General features: G+C 44.7%; 2 protein-coding genes across 3 annotated transcripts in view; both read left to right on the top strand.

The window, feature by feature from the left end:
- Positions 1 to 12,190, top strand: part of LOC311237375 (nipped-B-like protein B) — an 80,463-nt gene extending 68,273 nt beyond the window's left edge. For both annotated transcript variants that reach the window (XM_084325211.1, XM_084325210.1), the window contains exons 38-48: positions 1,146 to 1,300; positions 1,469 to 1,559; positions 1,780 to 1,953; positions 4,199 to 4,389; positions 4,990 to 5,097; positions 5,845 to 6,045; positions 6,922 to 7,068; positions 7,527 to 7,963; positions 9,359 to 9,533; positions 10,127 to 10,312; positions 11,096 to 12,190. In XM_084325211.1, coding sequence (XP_084181337.1) covers positions 1,146 to 1,300; positions 1,469 to 1,559; positions 1,780 to 1,953; positions 4,199 to 4,389; positions 4,990 to 5,097; positions 5,845 to 6,045; positions 6,922 to 7,068; positions 7,527 to 7,963; positions 9,359 to 9,533; positions 10,127 to 10,312; positions 11,096 to 11,455 — 2,225 coding nt within the window. In that variant the 3' untranslated portion in view covers positions 11,456 to 12,190. The remainder of the gene's footprint in view (positions 1 to 1,145; positions 1,301 to 1,468; positions 1,560 to 1,779; positions 1,954 to 4,198; positions 4,390 to 4,989; positions 5,098 to 5,844; positions 6,046 to 6,921; positions 7,069 to 7,526; positions 7,964 to 9,358; positions 9,534 to 10,126; positions 10,313 to 11,095) is intronic.
- A 1,481-nt stretch (positions 12,191 to 13,671) lies between these two features.
- The window catches only part of nup155 (nucleoporin 155), a 37,861-nt gene continuing 33,105 nt past the window's right edge, over positions 13,672 to 18,427 (top strand). The window contains exons 1-6 of the mRNA XM_084324410.1: positions 13,672 to 13,803; positions 14,052 to 14,222; positions 14,660 to 14,797; positions 14,991 to 15,087; positions 15,194 to 15,264; positions 17,225 to 17,317. Coding sequence (XP_084180536.1) covers positions 14,081 to 14,222; positions 14,660 to 14,797; positions 14,991 to 15,087; positions 15,194 to 15,264; positions 17,225 to 17,317 — 541 coding nt within the window. The 5' untranslated portion in view covers positions 13,672 to 13,803; positions 14,052 to 14,080. The remainder of the gene's footprint in view (positions 13,804 to 14,051; positions 14,223 to 14,659; positions 14,798 to 14,990; positions 15,088 to 15,193; positions 15,265 to 17,224; positions 17,318 to 18,427) is intronic.

The raw sequence follows: 18,427 nt of genomic DNA, 5'->3' as shown, positions 1-18,427 counted from the left end.
GGAGGCGTGGACGACTAGCGGCGATAAATCATTCACCAAAACTGGTCGCATGCGAAAAGCAACTTTCGCTCAAGTTTGCGAGTGGATCCTGACAGCGTGGAGGAGTGTCAAAACATCCACGATCACCAGCCATCTCTTTCACGACAATCCCCTCTGTGCACGAACCCTTACATGGTAATTAAACATTAAAACACCTGCAGCGTATAGTCCAGTGCGGCTTATATATGTACACATCATTCAATTTAGCTGCTGCGGCTTATATTCAGGTGCGCCTTATAGTCCGAAAATTACGGTAATTAAAACATGCATCAAACAAACAACCAAATAAAATGACATGGTATGTAATACATGAAACAGAACAGATTACTGTTAAATGGCTGGGTGACAGAAACAAACTCTGCTTCCTTATATAAACCTAGTGTAGAGACGACGGCGGTGGATATGTTCTTTCGGTAGCTTCTCACTGTGTGTGTGTGTGTGTGTGTTGCTCTGACCAAGCTAGAGACATAGCTTCTCACTGTGTGTGTGTGTGTGTGTGTGTGTGTGTGTGTGTGTGTGTGTTGCTCTGAACAAGCTGAAGATGTAGCTTCTCACTGTCGAGTCGAGTCATCTTTATTTCTATAGCACATTTACAAATGACTAAAGCCAAACCAAAGTGCTTCACAGGTACATGATAAAAACACATACACTACAGTAATAAGTAAACAAAAAATACACCAAAATTACAGAAAAGGTACTGTACAATTAAGAAAAACAAGAACAAGGTGCAATATAAAAGAGACAAGACATTTGATAAAAACAGCAAAAGTGGCAGGCTAACTCTGGTCAAAGGCCCTGGAAAAGAGGTGCGTTTTGAGCAGTGATTTAAAAGCCTCTAGGCTCTGGACAGATCTTATGTGGGGGAGGCTGTTCCAGAGCCGAGGGGCAGCAGCAGTGAAGGCTCTGTCTCCCCTGGTTTTGAGCCTGGTCCTATAGGCACCTCCAGCAGCAGCTGGTCAGCAGACCTTAGAGCTCTGGATGGGGTGTGGTGATGCAGGAGCTCAGCTTTCATCACCACAGTGTGTGTGTCACAACTGTGTGTGTGTGTGTTGCTCTGTCCAAGCTAGAGACGTAGCTTCTCACTGTGTGTGTGTGTTGCTCTGCAGGCGCTCTGACCAAGATGAAGACGCAGCCCCAGGAGGAGCCCAACAGCTCTGCTCAAGCTGCTAATAAACCTGCCCTGCTGCGCTCCCTGTTCACTGTGGGGGCGCTGTGTCGACACTTTGACTTCGACCAGGAGGAGTTCAAGGGTACAAACAAGGTAAACACACAGGCAGACCTTTCAGCCTCGGTGTGAAGAACTGTGTGGGGGGGGGGGGGGGGGGGGGGCTTGACTTTATTATACTTTTTTATTATTGGAATTTATTTATTTTTGCTTGATATTCTTTGATTAATTCACCACTGCTCGTCTCCTTACGGTATCTCCTAGGTGATTATCAAGGACAAAGTGTTGGAGCTTCTACTGTACTTCACCAAGCATGAAGACGAGGAGGTCCAGACCAAGGCCATCATCGGTCTAGGTACGTTTATCTTTTTACCCTCTTGCCAGGCCGTCATTTTAATAATTTTGGTTAAATAAAAATTATTATAAAACTGATTTTATATGTCTGCACTTTATGTGCTCAGTCTTTTTTCTCTTGTGAAGCACTTTGAGCTGCAGTTTCTGTATGAAACGTGCTATACAAATAAAGTGTATTATTAAATGAATAAATGTTCTGCCTCTCCATTGTCCCTCTCCAGGGTTCCAGTTCATTATGCACCCGGAGCTGATGTTTGTGCAGGACGTGAAGTCTCTGTACAACGACATCCTGTCCGACAGGAAGAGCTCGATCAACCTGAAGATCCAGGTGCTGAAGAACCTGCAGAACTACCTCTCGGAGGAGGACTCTCGCATGCAGGATGCCGACCGCGACTGTGAGTCTAAACATCCAGACTCTTCATCACATAGCCAGACCCCTCTCTCTCTCTCTCTCTCTCTCTCTCTCTCTCTCTCTCTCTCTCTCTCTCTCCACACTATGTTAGCACTGTGCAGGAGGGACGTATGGTAGGACCCACTTGTGCAGCGTGATTTTTTTCCGTAGCCTCTGTTTCCGACGACGCTCTCTGATTGGCTAGGCCGCATACAGCGAAGAAGAAAATACCCTCTCTGATTGGTTTAGCTCCGAAGGGTCTTTTCCGCCTTGTACATATATTCTCTGCTTCGAAGTGGTTATGCTTAGGCATTCTTTCGAAGTGGTTATGCTTAGGCCCTCTTTCGAAGTGGTTATGCTTAGGCATTCTTTTGAAGTGGTTATGCTTAGGCCCTCTTTCGAAGTGGTTATGCTTAGGCATTCTTTCGAAGTGGTTATGCTTAGGCATTCTTTCGAAGTGGTTATGCTTAGGCATTATTTCGAAGTGGTTATGCTTAGGCATTCTTTCGAAGTGGTTATACTTAGGCATTCTTTTGAAGTGGTTATGCTTAGGCATTCTTTCGGTGTGGTTATGCTTAGGCCCTCTTTCAAAGTGGTTATGCTTAGGCATTCTTTCGAAGTGGTTATGCTTAGGCATTCTTTCGGTGTGGTTATGCTTAGGCCCTCTTTCAAAGTGGTTATGCTTAGGCATTCTTTCGAAGTGGTTATGCTTAGGCATTCTTTCGGTGTGGTTATGCTTAGGCCCTCTTTCGAAGTGGTTATGCTTAGGCATTCTTTCGAAGTGGTTATGCTTAGGCATTCTTTCGAAGTGGTTATGCTTAGGCATTCTTTCGAAGTCGTTATGCTTAGGCCCTCTTTCGAAGTGGTTATGCTTAGGCATTCTTTCGACGTGGTTATGCTTAGGCATTCTTTCGAAGTGGTTATGCTTAGGCCCTCTTTCGAAGTGGTTATGCTTAGGCCCTCTTTCGAAGTGGTTATGCTTAGGCATTCTTTCGAAGTGGTTATGCTTAGGCATTCTTTCGAAGTGGTTATGCTTAGGCATTCTTTCGAAGTGGTTATGCTTAGGCATTCTTTCGAAGTGGTTATGCTTAGGCATTCTTTTGAAGTGGTTATGCTTAGGCATTCTTTCGAAGTGGTTATGCTTAGGCATTCTTTCGAAGTGGTTATGCTTAGGCATTCTTTCGAAGTGGTTATGCTTAGGCATTCTTTCGAAGTGGTTATGCTTAGGCCCTCTTTCAAAGTGGTTATGCTTAGGCATTCTTTCGACGTGGTTATTCTTAGAGTTAGGGTTAGGGTTAGCCAATCAGAGAGCGTCTTTTTCTTCTTCGCTGCAATCAAAGAGCGTCTTCGCTCACAGAGGCTACGGTAAAAAATCACGCACACACAAAATACGACTTGCAAAATAGCATTGGAGGAGAAATGTTTCTTCATAAACATTTTCCACCATGAGACTGTAATTTGCTAGCTTGAATACTTATTGTTGTTGTTTTTGTTGATTCTGTTGCCGGGGATTTAGAAAACGGTGAGGGAAAAGGAAGTTGCAGACAGAAATAGTCCGATGGGAGGCTTAATATGCTCAACATCCTGTGAATCAGACTACATAGACATCATCACTGCACATTTATCAGCATTATTCATCCAGAATGATGAGAGGAAACTGAATCTTCTCCAGGGGGGAAGTGAATTGTCAACAGCATTACATGGTGATAGATGGAAAACGATGTACAAAGGCAGATTAAAACCTAAACATTTTAAATATATATTATAAGAATATAATATGAAAATGATACAAGGATGTAGAAACACACGTTTAGGCACAGGATTCCTATTTACATCCTGTTACATATGTATGAACCTGTGGATATAGTAGAATAGAACATCCAATCAATTGGAAATCTACTACAATATTTTTTTTATTAAATGTTTTTATAGATTTGAATGACGGAAATCTATTTATGAATTTTCCAGGAGGTTTCGATATCAATTCTCTGCTCATTTTATACCTGTCTATAATTATGTAAATGTTACGCTCACTTTATGCCTATGTGTATTTTGTGTGTACATCACTGCTGTGAAGAATTCAGCTGCAATTCTTGTATTGAAAGGTGCTATACAAATAAGGTTTATTATTTAGTATTATTAATATTATTATTATTATTATTATTATTCTCCATCCTCACATTGACCTCTTTCCTGAGGGCAGGATTTGAGATCAGGTCAGTTGATCCCTCCTCCGTCTGTCTTCCCAGGGAAGAAGCTGGAGAAGAAGGAGGACCTGAAGGAGATGGCCGATCTGGCGTCGGGGATGAGCAGCTCCATCATGCAGCTCTACCTGAAGCAGGTGCTGGAGGCCTTCTTCCACACGCAGTCCAACGTCAGACACTTTGCCCTCAATGTCATCGCGCTGACGCTCAACCAGGGCCTCATCCATCCTGTACAGGTATGCTCTCAAAGTCTCACCCCCCCCCCCCCGAGCTCACTCTCGACGGCGGTCCGGTAAGGACGGAACTCGAGCTTTTAGTGATGCACGATATATCGGCCGATATGGCAGTTTTTTTACACATTGGTATCGGTCCGATATCAAGATAGGGCCCATATGGCCCGATATTTACAAAAAAAATTATGTATAGGCAATATATTTTTTTTTTGTCTTTTTTTGGCCTTAAAATAGTTTCAAAAATATCAGTCATTTCTGAAAATAAGTTACAAAAGTTAAAAAAAAAAATGCGTTTTGGAAAATAGCTCTTTATTTGATTATTATAAAAAAGTGTTTTCTATACAGAGATATCGACATCGGTAAATATCGGTATCGGCCAGAACAGCAATATTAATATCGGTTATCGGTTTCGGCCACAGTTTTCACATCGGTGCATCACTACGAGCTTTCTAAAGAACGGACTGTGTCGAATTCTCACAATGGCTTTAACCTCACTCCAGACACGGATCAATCCTGGGGCCACTCAAAGCACTTGAGTCATGAATTGAATTGAAAGATGATATTCGCTGACTCGTTCGCCCTTTTTTCTTTTTCTCCTCCCAGTGTGTGCCCTACTTGATCGCCATGGGAACGGACCCAGAGCCCATTATGAGGAACAAGTCGGATCAGCAGCTCGTGGATATCGACAAGAAATACACGGGCTTCATCCACGTGAGTTTCCCGGCACAGTGCTGCTCACCGCGAGGGGGGGTGACGGTGGCTCTGGAGGCAGAGCGGTCGTCTGGTAATCCGGAGGTTCCCGGTTCGATTCCCGCCCCTCCTCCCGGGTAGCGTGTCGAAGTGTCCTTGAGCAAGACACTTAACCCCTAACTGCTCCCGATGAGCAGGTAGGCGCCTTGCATGGTTGCCTTTGCCGTCGGTGTGTGAATGTGTGGGTGAATGGGTAAAATGTGAGGAACAAAATTGTAAAGCGCTTTGGATGAAAGCTGCTATATAAATTCAGTCCATTTACCATTTAACTACCACATGGTCCCTAATGACCACCACAACCCACTGTACTTGGATGGTAAGCGAGAGAGGGATAGAGAACTGATGAACATTATTACTCAGCTGAAAAGAGTTGTACCCTGACAGATTGTACTGACAGAACTTGTAAGTTGCTTTGGATAAAAGCGTAAATGTAAAATGTAAGAGAAGCCAGAGGATGAAGACCTTAGAAAGAGGTCGAGGAAGGTCAAGGAGAGGCATCTGTTTGTACTAGACCTCCCCCCTGCCGGACCAGGCTGTACACTCTACCTCCCCCTACTCCCCTGCTTGATGTGAGCTCCAGATATTGACCTATGCTACATAGTACATGCCCAAATGCAGTCCGTTCACCGTGACTCTTGTGAAACGGTACGTGAGGGAATGTCGAGGCTGTGTGTGACGTGACGTGACGTGTCTCCTCTGCGTGTCTAGATGAAGGCCGTAGCTGGGATGAAGATGTCCTACCAGGTGCAGCAGGCCATTGCCACGGACGGAGGTACGATGATCCGAGGCTACCGCCAGGAGGAGACCACCACCGCCCTCTGCTCCCACCTCTTCTCCATGGTCCGGGGGAACCGGTCGCACAGGCGGGCTTTCCTCATCTCGCTGCTCAACATGTTCGATGACAGCTCCGTAAGTTTGCCCCCCCCCCCTCCCCACACACACAGACACCCGAGAAGTGTGTCTTAATCGACCACAATTTGCTTCCGTGGCGACCTTGAATTTACCAATCTTGGTCGTTTCCCCACATTCTTTATTTTAATAGAAAAGTTTTACATGGTTCCCATTGAGAACCCGACGTAGAACGTACATCATGCATGGATTTTAAATCCTGAAAAGTTTTTTCAGAGATACAGGCTTTTAACTCGACAGCAAAGATATATTCTTTTGTAAAGAAGAGTTGAACAGTTGGTTAACCCTTTCACTGCCACAATACAGAATGTTAACCCTCTCACTGCCACACGACAGCAGGTTAATCCTTTCACTGCCACACGACAGAAGGTTAACCCTTCGACTCCGGCTGTCGGCGTTGCCTCCGGCTTGGGCCAGCCGTCATACTAACTCAATTGGCAGAGTTAGAGGGTGGAAGTCGATGGGTGGTAATCTGGACGTTGTGGACAGCGACTCCTACAGGTCGGTTGGGGGACGCCTGCACAGCAGAGACAGGAAGTGGCGGGGGTAGTGTGAGCCTCCCACACGTTACACCTCGCCAATGAGAGTCCGCGCTGGCAGGTGAAAAGATGTGACAGGCTGCCTCCTCGTGTACCGGAGGGGACACGTGATGCAAGGCTTCTATCCTCCCTACAACCGGCCAGTGGGGGGCATATGCGAGCAACGTTCAATACAGGGGAGGGTAGAATTGGCACTGTGGAATTGGGATGGGAGATTTTTTTTTTTTAAAGTGGATAAAAAAAAAATAAGGTTAACCCGTCGGTAGTGTGATAGTAAAGGGTTAACCTTCTCTGAAAGTAATGGATGTTATATCTCTCCCCGCTCCTCCCCCTGCAGAAGACGGAGGTGAACATGATGCTGTTTGTGGCAGACAACATGGCCTACTTCCCCTACCAGACCCAGGATGAGCCCCTCTTCATCATGCACCACATCGACATCACGCTGTCCGTCTCCGGGAGCAACCTGCTGCAGTCCTTCAAGGAGGTGCAGAAAACACTGCAGGGAACCTGCATCACAGCGGTCAAAGGATTAGCCTCCCTCTCTCTGTTACTGTGTGTCTCTCTCTCTCTCTCTCTGTCTCCCTATCTATCTGTGTGTCTCTCTCTCTGTCTCCCTATCTGTATCTCTGTGTCTGTGGTCTCTCTCTCTTCTCCTCTCCTATCTGTATCTGTGTGTCTCTCTCTCCTCTCTCTCACACAATCTATCTGTGTGTCTCTCTCTCCTCTCTGTCTCCCTATCCGTATCTGTGTGTGTCTGTCTCCCTAGCTGTGTGTCTCTCTCTCTCCCCTCTCTCTGTGTCTCCCTATCTGTATCTCTCTCTCCCCCGATCCGTGTCTCTCTCTCCATCATAAAACTTGTGCCTTCTAGCCAGATGAATCCTTCATGTCTCGTTCAGAATCCCAACCGTGTGTTCTTGACTGACCTCGCTCTCTCGTTTCCAGTCCCTATGCAAGCAGCCGATACGGCAGGAGGAGGAAAAGAAGGAGCAGCAGCAGAAGAAGAAGAAAAAGAAGAAGAAGAAGAAGAAGACTAAGAAGAAGAAGAAGAGGCCCAGGGAGAGGAAGTACTGCTCTGAGGACGAGGAGGACGAGCAGAACAGCAGCAGCAGCAGCAGCAGCAGTAGCAGCAGCAGCAGTAGCAGCAGCAGCAGCAGCAGCAGCGAGGAGGAGGAGAAGGAGAAGGAGGAGAAGAAGCCAAAGAAGACCACCCGAGCCGTGGAGTCCGCATCGGACTCTGACATCGACGACGTGGATAAGGTCATGGAGCGTCTGCCCGACAACCCCGTGCCCCTGCTGGACTTCGCCAGGGAAGTCCAGGGAATCCTGCTGCTGCTGGTCCTGAAGCAGCACCTGAAGAACCTCTTCGGCCTCACAGAGATGTAAGATGTTCCTTTATTGATCCCCTCTGGGAAATTCAGGTGTCATAGCAGCATGTGGGAGGAAGGGGGAGGGGTACAGGTATGGGCAGGGTAAAGACATAAATATAGTAGTGATGCACGATATATTGGCCGATATGGCAGTTTTTTTTACACATCGGTATCGGTCCGATATCAAGATAGGGCCGATATGGGCAGATACTGTATATAAAAAAATAAAAACTTTATAAAATAATAAATTCTTATCTTTTTTTTTCTTCTTTTTACATGTTTTGGCCTTAAATAGTTTCAAAAGTTACAAAACTAAAAAAAAAAATGCGTTTTGGAAAATAGCTCTTTATTTGATTATCATAAAAAAGTGTTTTCTATACAGCGATATTGACATCTGTAAATATCGGTATCGGCCAGAACAGCAATATTAATATCGGTTATCGGTATCGACCACAATTTTCACATCGGTGCATCACTAAAATATAGGCAATGAAATTAGATCTGAATACAAAATAAAAAACAGTGTAACCAATATAATTAACTCTGAATACAGAAATATGAGGAGGAAATAAACGGTGTAAGCAATATAATTAACTCTGAATATAAAAATATGAGAAATTAAATAGTGTAAACAAAGGCGCAGATGAGGGTCTGTATGCCTTTAAACATCGGTTCTATTATACGTTACAATAAATATACCGGTAGGCAATAAAGAATTTTAATGTGAATATATACTATGAGTAAGAGTAAAAGTAAACAGCCTCAGTTTGGAGGAACAAGACTCATACATACACACACACAACACACAGGGCAAACAAAGCTTGTGTGACTGAATAAATAATTACTGTTAATTATTACTGTTCCAAGGCGGCTACGTGGCGTAGTGGGCAAGGCGCTCGCCACGAAATCTGGAGACGCTGGGCTTGCCTGTTCGAGCCCAGCGCTCCACATTTGCTTTCAGTTTAGCTGGTCGTCCGTACTAATACACATTGGCCGTATTAGGGGGTGGGAAACTGATGGGTGGGGATCGGGCGTTGTGGACAGCGACTCCTACAGGTCGGTTGGTGCGCCTGCGCAGTAGAATCAGGAAGTGTCGGGGGCAGCGTGAGCCTCCCACGCGTTACTCCTCGCCACTGAGAGATCGAGCTGCGCAGGTGAAAAGATGCGACTGCTGTTACCTCAAGTACCGGAGGGGACTCGTGCTATGTATGACTTAGTCCACATTGCAGCCGGCTTGTGGGAGGCAAGAAACAGCGTTCGTGACAGGGGAGGGTTGAATTGGATGATACGAAATTGGGATGGGAGAAAATATAGAAAATGGGAGAAAAAGTGGATCAAAAAAAATTATTACTGTTCCAATGAAGTTTCTTTGGTCATGAACTGAACCCGTCTTTCCTCGCGCCGTAGCAAAATCCAGAAGTATTCGCCAACGGAGGCTGCGAAGGTGTACGACAAGGCGGTGAGCAGGAAGTCCAAGGTTCACTTCAACCCTCGGCAGACGCTCAACTTCCTCAACAGCGACCTGAGCGGCGCTGACCTCAGCTTCGAGATCAAGAAGAATATCGTCAAGCAGTACCTAGACGTAAGCGTTGAATAATGTCCCAATACAGTACCGCAGTATTGCATTTCTTTGATGTTTTGAATAGGGATGGGCATACATTTTCGGATATTCATAAACTCTTTTTTATAGTTTGTCATATCTTTCATAAATTATATATATATATATATATATATATATTCGCTTGTTTTTACCGGAATCTACACTGTGTAGTGTATTGAGAGGGACTCTAATTAACTCTTACACTGCTGAACGGCATGCTGGGTACAGGTATCTACTATCTAGCTAGCCAGGTAGCATAACAGTTGGGAGAACAGAAAAGTGTGATTTTCGTTTTAGTATTAAAATAGTTCCGGGTGACTGTCGAATAGTAATTTCGTGAGTTTTGCCCATCCCTGGTTTTGAATGGATTTGAGTACGATTTAGGGGGGAAATACTTTTCAAATGGTATTGTACAAGCACACTGTTATTTGATGGTGAAATTAATTTCTAAATGATTATTTTAAATATTTTTCACAAGTTTTGGCAGCCCTGGTCTACAGTAACAAGGGATCTCTTTTTTTGAATGAAGAAGAAAATGTACCCTAATTTTATTTTGACACTTTTCTCTCCCTCAGTTCAAGTTATTAATGGAGCACTTGGACCCTGATGAAGAGGAGGAGGAAGGTGAGGCGAGTGCCAACGCCAGAAACAAAGCCATCACTTCACTGCTGGGTGCTCCCGGTCCACGGAACCAGAACCACCACCATACCGCTCCAGTAGAGTCCGACGACGAGGAGAGCGACGAAGAAAAACCTGCAGGGGTACGTACGCTAAAGATAACCCCCCAGGGGTAAGTACACTAAAGATAACCCCCCAGGGGTAAGTACACTAAAGATAACCCCCCCAGGGGTAAGTACGCTAAAGATAACCCCCCATGGGTAAGTACGCTAAAGAAAACCCTGCAGGGGTAAGTACACTAAAGATAACCTCCCAGGGGTAAGTACACTAAAGAAACCCCCCCAGGGGTAAGTACACTAAAGATAACCCTGCAGGGGTAAGTACACTAAAGATAACCCTGTAGGGGTAAGTACACTAAAGATAACCCCCAGGGGTAAGTACACTAAAGATAACCCTGCAGGGGTAAGTACACTAAAGAAAACCCTCAGGGGTAAGTACACTAAAGATAACCCCCCAGGGGTAAGTACACTAAAGATAACCCTGCAGGGGTAAGTACACTAAAGAAAACCCTCAGGGGTAAGTACACTAAAGAAAACCCTCAGGGGTAAGTACACTAAAGATAACCCCCCAGGGGTAAGTACACTAAAGATAACCCTGCAGGGGTAAGTACACTAAAGAAAACCCTCAGGGGTAAGTACACTAAAGATAACCCCCCAGGGGTAAGTACACTAAAGAAAACCCTCAGGGGTAAGTACACTAAAGATAACCCCCCAGGGGTAAGTACACTAAAGATAACTCTGCAGGGGTAAGTACACTAAAGATAACCCCCCAGGGGTAAGTACGCTAAAGATAACCCTGCAGGGGGACCAATAAAGGAATATCTTATCTTATGTGTCTTTGAACTGACGCTCTTCTCCCCTCCACAGCGGCGGTCGCGGAGAGGCGGGGAGTCCGCGGAGGTGTCGGGTCACATGAACGAGGTGCTGGAGGCCAAGGACGTCATCGCCCTTAACTGCCCCAAACGCAAGGAGCGCCCGCAGCTTGCCAGGGTGATCCAGAAGACAGGCAGCGGCTACCGAGTGCAGTGGATGGCTGGCTCGTACACCGGCACCTGGGCGGACGCCAAGAAGCGGGACGGTCGCAAATCGGTGCCTTGGGTGGACAATATCAAGGAGTCGGACATTATCTACAAGAAGATACCGTTGACGAACGGACACAAGCTCACGAACAGAGTGGCCCACAGCTTACGGGCGCTGTACGCGGCCAAGGAGGGTCATTCCAGTTAATCCACTCAAACAGTTTTACTCACACAACAACAACAACAAAAACCTTTGCAGCCAAACTCGACACGGATCCGATATTTTCTAAATGGACAAAAAACTTTCATTGAGACAAGAAATGTAAGGACCTTTTACCAGAGGGGAGAGTATTGTGTGGACACTGATCTGTGACGTAATCGGATCCAGGACATGTTTAAGTTAAACAGAAACACACACACACACGTACACACACACACACACACACATACACGCACACACAAATACATGCACACACACGAGAAGGAAATGTTTGGGAAAACATTGTGTGGGAGCTCCTACGCTGTTGTGCAGCAAACCCAGTTGTTTGATTTTTACTCCCACCACTGTATCATAGTTTAACTAAAAACACAACATGTTTATATCTCTGACAAAATTCTGTAAAAAAGGAAAAAAAAAATAAAACAAAAGTGAATGTTGGAAATTAGTCTGTTGATGATGTTCTTAATAAAGTGTTCTTGGAGTTTAACCTTTAGCACCGGATGAATTTCTTTAGCTTAGCTCGGTTTTCCAACGACTTTTTAAGATATTTTTTTCCTTTTTTTTTTCTCATGTTTTACTCCTTTTTTTTAATTTGTTTTAACCATGCTGTATAATGGAGTCTCTTTGATATAATTTATTCTGTTTAAAAAGCGATGCAGTATCTGTGGCCTACATGCAGGGGAAGGTTTTTGTAGATTTTGATGTCATAGGTCACACCCCGAGAGAGAGAGAAAAGGGATCCCCAGCACTTCTGGTGGAGGAAATACTGCAATAAATTTTTTTACTTCTTTGTTACTCGTCTTGTTTGCATTTGACTTTTTGTTTTCATTAGAGTGTGTAGCGTAGGATTGTTGTGTCGTTTTTTTTGTTCTCTTTTCCTTCACTCAGAATCAGGTCGTTAGGGATTCTACCGTCCTGTTGGTCAGTGAGTAGTGAGTTGTTCACCGACGCTTGCCGGGGGGTTAGGAATTTGATTTTCCACGGGGACCACCCGTGCTAAAGCGTGGCAGTGTAAGGAGCTTTGGGTAAAAGCGCACACCGAATGGCGTGTTGGTGTATGTAATTCCCGTGGCCCAGAGTCCAAGAAAACTATAAAAGAAGGAAGGGTCATCATGTCAGAATACCAGCGTTTTATGCTCTGCTTAGTGTCAGTTCTATTGAAGCCTGTCTAGATATACCAGCTATCTGAGGAAATATACATCAACCAATATATCAAACGTTAGCTAGTTAACAATGCAACACATCGCCGATGGTTCTGACATCTGAGGTAATGATCTGTTTAAATGACAGGAGATGGCTGATCCCATTCAAACTCCATGTCAGCCGAACTGAAAGTTTCCACACTACACAGTGATGTGATGACCCTTCCTTTTATAGTTTCCTTGCCAGAGTCCAGAATATACCGGTGTGCAGGATACCATTTGGAGGTTGTGGTGTGGACCCATTATTAAGTGATTAAAGGGACATTTCACCCCCCCCCCCCCCCCCCCCAAATAGTGATCGTCAGATTTGGGGTCACTTTTGTCTGCAGTCTGAAATGTGTGGTCGTCTTTCTCACATTTGAAACCATAAATGTGGCCTAGGTTATCTGGTTTGAAAGAATCGGATATCACTTTTTTTTTGCAGTTCATACTGTAGAAAAACTATACGGCTGGTATCACATGCAAAATAAGTTGCTCAAATATGTAAAATATCACATGCTCAAAATAAGGAGATCGATGATGTGCCCACACCTGCCTCGTTACTATGACGCCCCAATTTAGATATGCCAGAAAATGATTGTGATGAACACACAAATCTGATCGGGTCACCACTTGTAATTTACAATGTGGACAGTCAGTCCAAAAAAAATGGGACTTGAAAAACAAATCTGATTTGCCTGCTGTCTGAACAAAACCTAGCCTCCAGCGCCATCTACTGGGTTACAATATCCAGTGCAAGCTGAATGAAATGGTATTTTTTTTTAACTAGTTTATTTTCTTCCCCATGTCAAATTCACCCGTCTTCATAGCGTTATGACTATGACATTCATGGTTTTATTTTCTTGACCATAATCTAAAAACATAATGTTAAAAGCGACAACTTCATCAGAATGAAGTAAGCTACCAAAAAAGGAGAACTACAAGGTAACGTCACTTGTAGTTTAATTATTCCCCGGAAATACGTCACTATCTGTCAACCTTTCACCCCTTGTTCAAGTGCATGAGGCTGGCGGGCTGCTAGCGACGTGTACCGAGTGTTTGTTTATTTAAAATTTGAATCATTACTAGTGTACTTGTGAGCTAACGTCATAGCCGCACATATTTTTTACTATCACGCGACGTCATTTTAGCCGGGTAAGGTCATGGAATTGAGTTCAAACATTTGATAACGTGGTTCTTCACAACAGAGCTTTAGCTAATTAGCTAGCGTGTAGCCGACCTGCTAACTCTGTAAAGTTGGTCGAGCTCAGCTGGCCTGCTGGTAGAATAAGGGGATGGTGTTTGCTTGCTCATCACGGGGCTAACGTTATTAGCAACTGATGTCATAATACGCGATCTTGAGTGTAAGTTATTACAATAACCTGGCCGGCTTTCCCCTGCAGGTAGCGGTGGTAGCATTACATTATTAGCGATGCCGTCCAGCGTCGGACCCAGCAGCACCGCCGCTGCACTGGCCGAGGCGCTGGAGAACTCTGGTCGGCTGATCGACCGACACCTGCAGGAGGACCGCTGCTTCCCGGATCTGTCAGAGCTGCTCAACGTCCCCGCTCACAGTAAGTGTGACCCACTGGGGACAACACACAGAGGCGGCATGTTTCGTACCAAGAAGACACCGGTGCTTGCTAATGTTTACATCGAGTCTGATGTACCTACGTCAAATGTATATACTCTATTTTTTTAGACTCTTTTGTATCACAAACAGTACTGTATTTGTAAATCTGGTATGTCATAAATGTATAGATGTAGCAGCACTGTCTATCTGTATGTCATTTATGTCATATATGTTATGATGAATTGAAAATGGGGGACCCTGTAAACAAGACGAAAGTCTTTCTCTGGTCTGCTGCATCCCCTTAACAATTGTGTGTATTGAGCTGTACTGTATTGTATTGTACCCATTCTGCAATCTGTTAATACAATTTTCAATCGATCAATCTGACATAACTTTACTTAATTGTCTGCCAATCGTTACGTATTCCCCGTCTTACAGACATGCCATCCCTGTCCGGGATATCGGACATGGACTATCCCCTCCAGGGACCTGGGCTGATTAGCTTCCCCAGCCTCCCAGAGCTCAGCGCCGTCCGCAGGGTTCCTCTACCCCCTGAACTGGTGGAGCAATTCGGCCGTATCCTTTGTCAAATTGAGTAAACAAACCCAACAAGCTGCAAATGGAGGTTATACTATAATAAACATATAATAATAATAGGCCTATGTGTAGTTATTTTTGCTTGTGTGTGTGTGTTATATGTAGATCTCCGTTTTTATAAAGGAAGATGCCCGGAGTAGTATTTACATTTTCCTTAACTCATTATCCATAGATATGCAGTGTAATTGCATGATGGGAGTTTTCCCTGAGATATGTCGGGCATGGCTCACGATTGACAATGACATCTTCATGTGGAATTATGAAGACGGGTGGGTACTGCTGCAGCTGAGCGTTCTGCTGACATTTTGAACTCGCTGCTTACACAGTAAATATGGAATAAACCCACTTCCTGTTCATTTGCTTCTTTATTCGCAGGGGTGATGTTGCGTATTTTGACGGCCTCAGTGAAACCATCCTGTCGGTGGGTCTGGTGAAACCAAAGCAAGGTAGACTCGACAGCAGCGCTGCTCAATTATGGCAATAACACAATTATTTTGATTGGTATTGAAATATCAAACATTGAACATGATTACTCATTAATTTGAGAACATCATATGATGATGACTGAACCTTCTTCTCAAACCAAAGCCTGCCTTTCTGTCGTCTTCAAGTTACCAAAGACATTTAGAAAATAACTAGAATGGGTGCTCCAGTAGCACACCATATAGCGCGCTGAGTCGCGAAGCGGTCGCCCCGGGTTCGATTCCCAGTCCCGGTGGCCATTTGCCGCATTTCCTCCCTGCTTCTCCTCCCATTCTCCCTCTCCTCTGTCGGTCCTGCCTGGCCAGAAAAAGCTGCGAAAACCGCTAATAAAGATAATTAAAAAATAACTAGAATGCTCTGTGGCTCCCTCCTCCCTCTCAACACGAGTTGAAGCTACTGTTTGGGCCTGGGGGGCGTAGTGCACACAGCTGTGATGGAAGGGTGCATTATTTACAACAGACAAAATGAGAGCAATGCGGCACAATATTAGTTTGATTCTTTTGTTTTCATGATCGTGGGAAGCCAAAATCATAATTTAAATTGAAACTCTATTAATCGCCCAGCCCTACTTGACAGTTTCACACAATGACAGTGACAGAGGCGTCAGCAGATAGAGCGGTCTTCTGGTAGTCAGAAGGTTCCCGGTTCGATTCCGGCTCCTCCCGGCAGTGCATCAAAGTGTCCTTGAGCAAGACACTTAACCCCTAACTGCTCCCGATGAGCAGGTTTGCACCTTTGCATGGTTGCCTCCGCTGTCAGTCTGTGAGTGAATGGGTGAATGTGAGGCATAAGTTGTAAAGCGCTTTGGATAAAAGTTATTATATAAATGCAGTCCATTTACCAAAACGGAGGTGTGTCCATGGGAAACGTTTCAGCTGGCGTTGCTTGAGGGAAGGACTTCTGAGCGCTGGTCTTGAGTGAAGGACTTCTGAGTGCTGGTCTTGAGTGAAGGACTTCTGAGTGCTGGTCTTGAGTGAAGGACTTCTGAGTGCTGGTCTTGAGTGAAGGACTTCTGAGTGCTGGTCTTGAGTGAAGGACTTCTGAGCGCTGGTCTTGAGTGAAGGACTTCTGAGCGCTGGTCTTGAGTGAAGGACTTCTGAGTGCTGGTCTTGAGTGAAGGACTTCTGAGCGCTGGTCTTGAGGGAAGGACTTCTGAGCGCTGGTCTTGAGTGAAGGACTTCTGAGTGCTGGTCTTGAGTGAAGGACTTCTGAGCGCTGGTCTTGAGTGAAGGACTTCTGAGCGCTGGTCTTGAGGGAAGGACTTCTGAGTGCTGGTCTTGAGTGAAGGACTTCTGAGCGCTGGTCTTGAGGGAAGGACTTCTGAGCGCTGGTCTTGAGTGAAGGACTTCTGAGTGCTGGTCTTGAGTGAAGGACTTCTGAGCGCTGGTCTTGAGGGAAGGACTTCTGAGCGCTGGTCTTGAGTGAAGGACTTCTGAGCGCTGGTCTTGAGTGAAGGACTTCTGAGCGCTGGTCTTGAGTGAAGGACTTCTGAGCGCTGGTCTTGAGTGAAGGACTTCTGAGCGCTGGTCTTGAGTGAAGGACTTCTGAGTGCTGGTCTTGAGTGAAGGACTTCTGAGTGCTGGTCTTGAGTGAAGGACTTCTGAGCGCTGGTCTTGGCCGCTGCTTCAAGGCGACTCAAACCCATCAGAAGCTACGGCACACTTTTGCTAAAAGTTTCTCTGTTTGCTCTGATCACTAAAAACATGCTCAGCTCTTGGCGCTCTCTCTCCACTCTCAACTGTTGTGATTGGAGGATTAAGAAAGAGGGCGGAGTTTGAGATGTCGATAGTGCAGCATTTCCATTGAAACGAATGTGTGTGATCGTAAAGGGTTAACCTGTAGTGTGAAAGGGTTAAAACCATGTATTTTTTTCTTGATTCGGTGCAGTGGACATTGTGGTAATCATCACCTTTTTGTCCTCAGGGATCTTCCAGCCACACATCCACTTCCTGTTGGTCCTGGCCACTCCCGTGGACGTGGTGATCCTGGGGCTCAGCTTCCCTAAAGGGCAGACTGGTGAGTTCTCACACCCTCAGCCCACTGCACCCATCACACTCGGGGCTTTCCCCAGGGTCTTTGAACAAGGTGGTGCAGAGTCACACCTAGGGGGGCTGTGTCTCACTTCCAGGAGGCAAAACATTTGGTATATAGATAGCCATTTGCTGCAATTGCACATTTAAAAACACAATTTCTATAAAATGGCAAACACAAGGGTAACTATAAGTTAAGATCCAAATAAGTTATTTAGTACAGTGTATATACAGGGGAGCAGAGGACAGAGCAGTCACAAATCATGTTCAACCCAGATTCGGCTTGGTTCTAGTATTATCGGTTCTAGTATTATCCAGGTACCACCTGTTATTATTCTCACATTTCAGTTCTAGTATTATCCAGGTACCACCTGTTATTATTCTCACATTTCAGTTCTAGTATTATCCAGGTACCACCTGTTATTAGTCTCACATTTCCGTTCTAGTATTATCCAGGTACCACCTGTTATTATTCTCTCACATTTCAGTTCTAGTATTATCCAGGTACCACCTGTTATTATTCTCACATTTCAGTTCTAGTATTATCCAGGTACCACCTGTTATTATTCTCACATTTCCGTTCTAGTATTATCCAGGTACCACCTGTTATTATTCTCACATTTCAGTTCTAGTATTATCCAGGTACCACCTGTTATTATTCTCACATTTAAGTTCTACTATTATCCAGGTACCACCTGTTATTATTCTCACATTTCCGTTCTAGTATTATCCAGGTACCACCTGTTATTATTCTCACATTTCAGTTCTAGTATTATCCAGGTACCACATGTTATTATTCTCACATTTCAGTTCTAGTATTATCCAGGTACCACCTGTTATTATTCTCACATTTCAGTTCTAGTATTATCCAGATACCACCTGTTATTATTCTCACATTTCAGTTCTAGTATTATCCAGGTACCACCTGTTAGTATTCTCACATTTCAGTTCTAGTATTATCCAGGTACCACCTGTTATTATTCTCACATTTCAGTTCTAGTATTATCCAGGTACCACCTGTTATTATTCTCACATTTCAGTTCTAGTATTATCCAGGTACCACCTGTTATTATTCTCACATTTCAGTTCTAGTATT

Source organism: Notolepis coatsorum, assembly GCF_963971535.1.
Source record: "Notolepis coatsorum genome assembly, chromosome: 11".
NCBI classification, from domain to species: domain Eukaryota; kingdom Metazoa; phylum Chordata; class Actinopteri; order Aulopiformes; family Paralepididae; genus Notolepis; species Notolepis coatsorum.
Note: the sequence above shows the minus strand (reverse complement) of the source record. Positions and strands in the feature narration are given on the sequence as shown.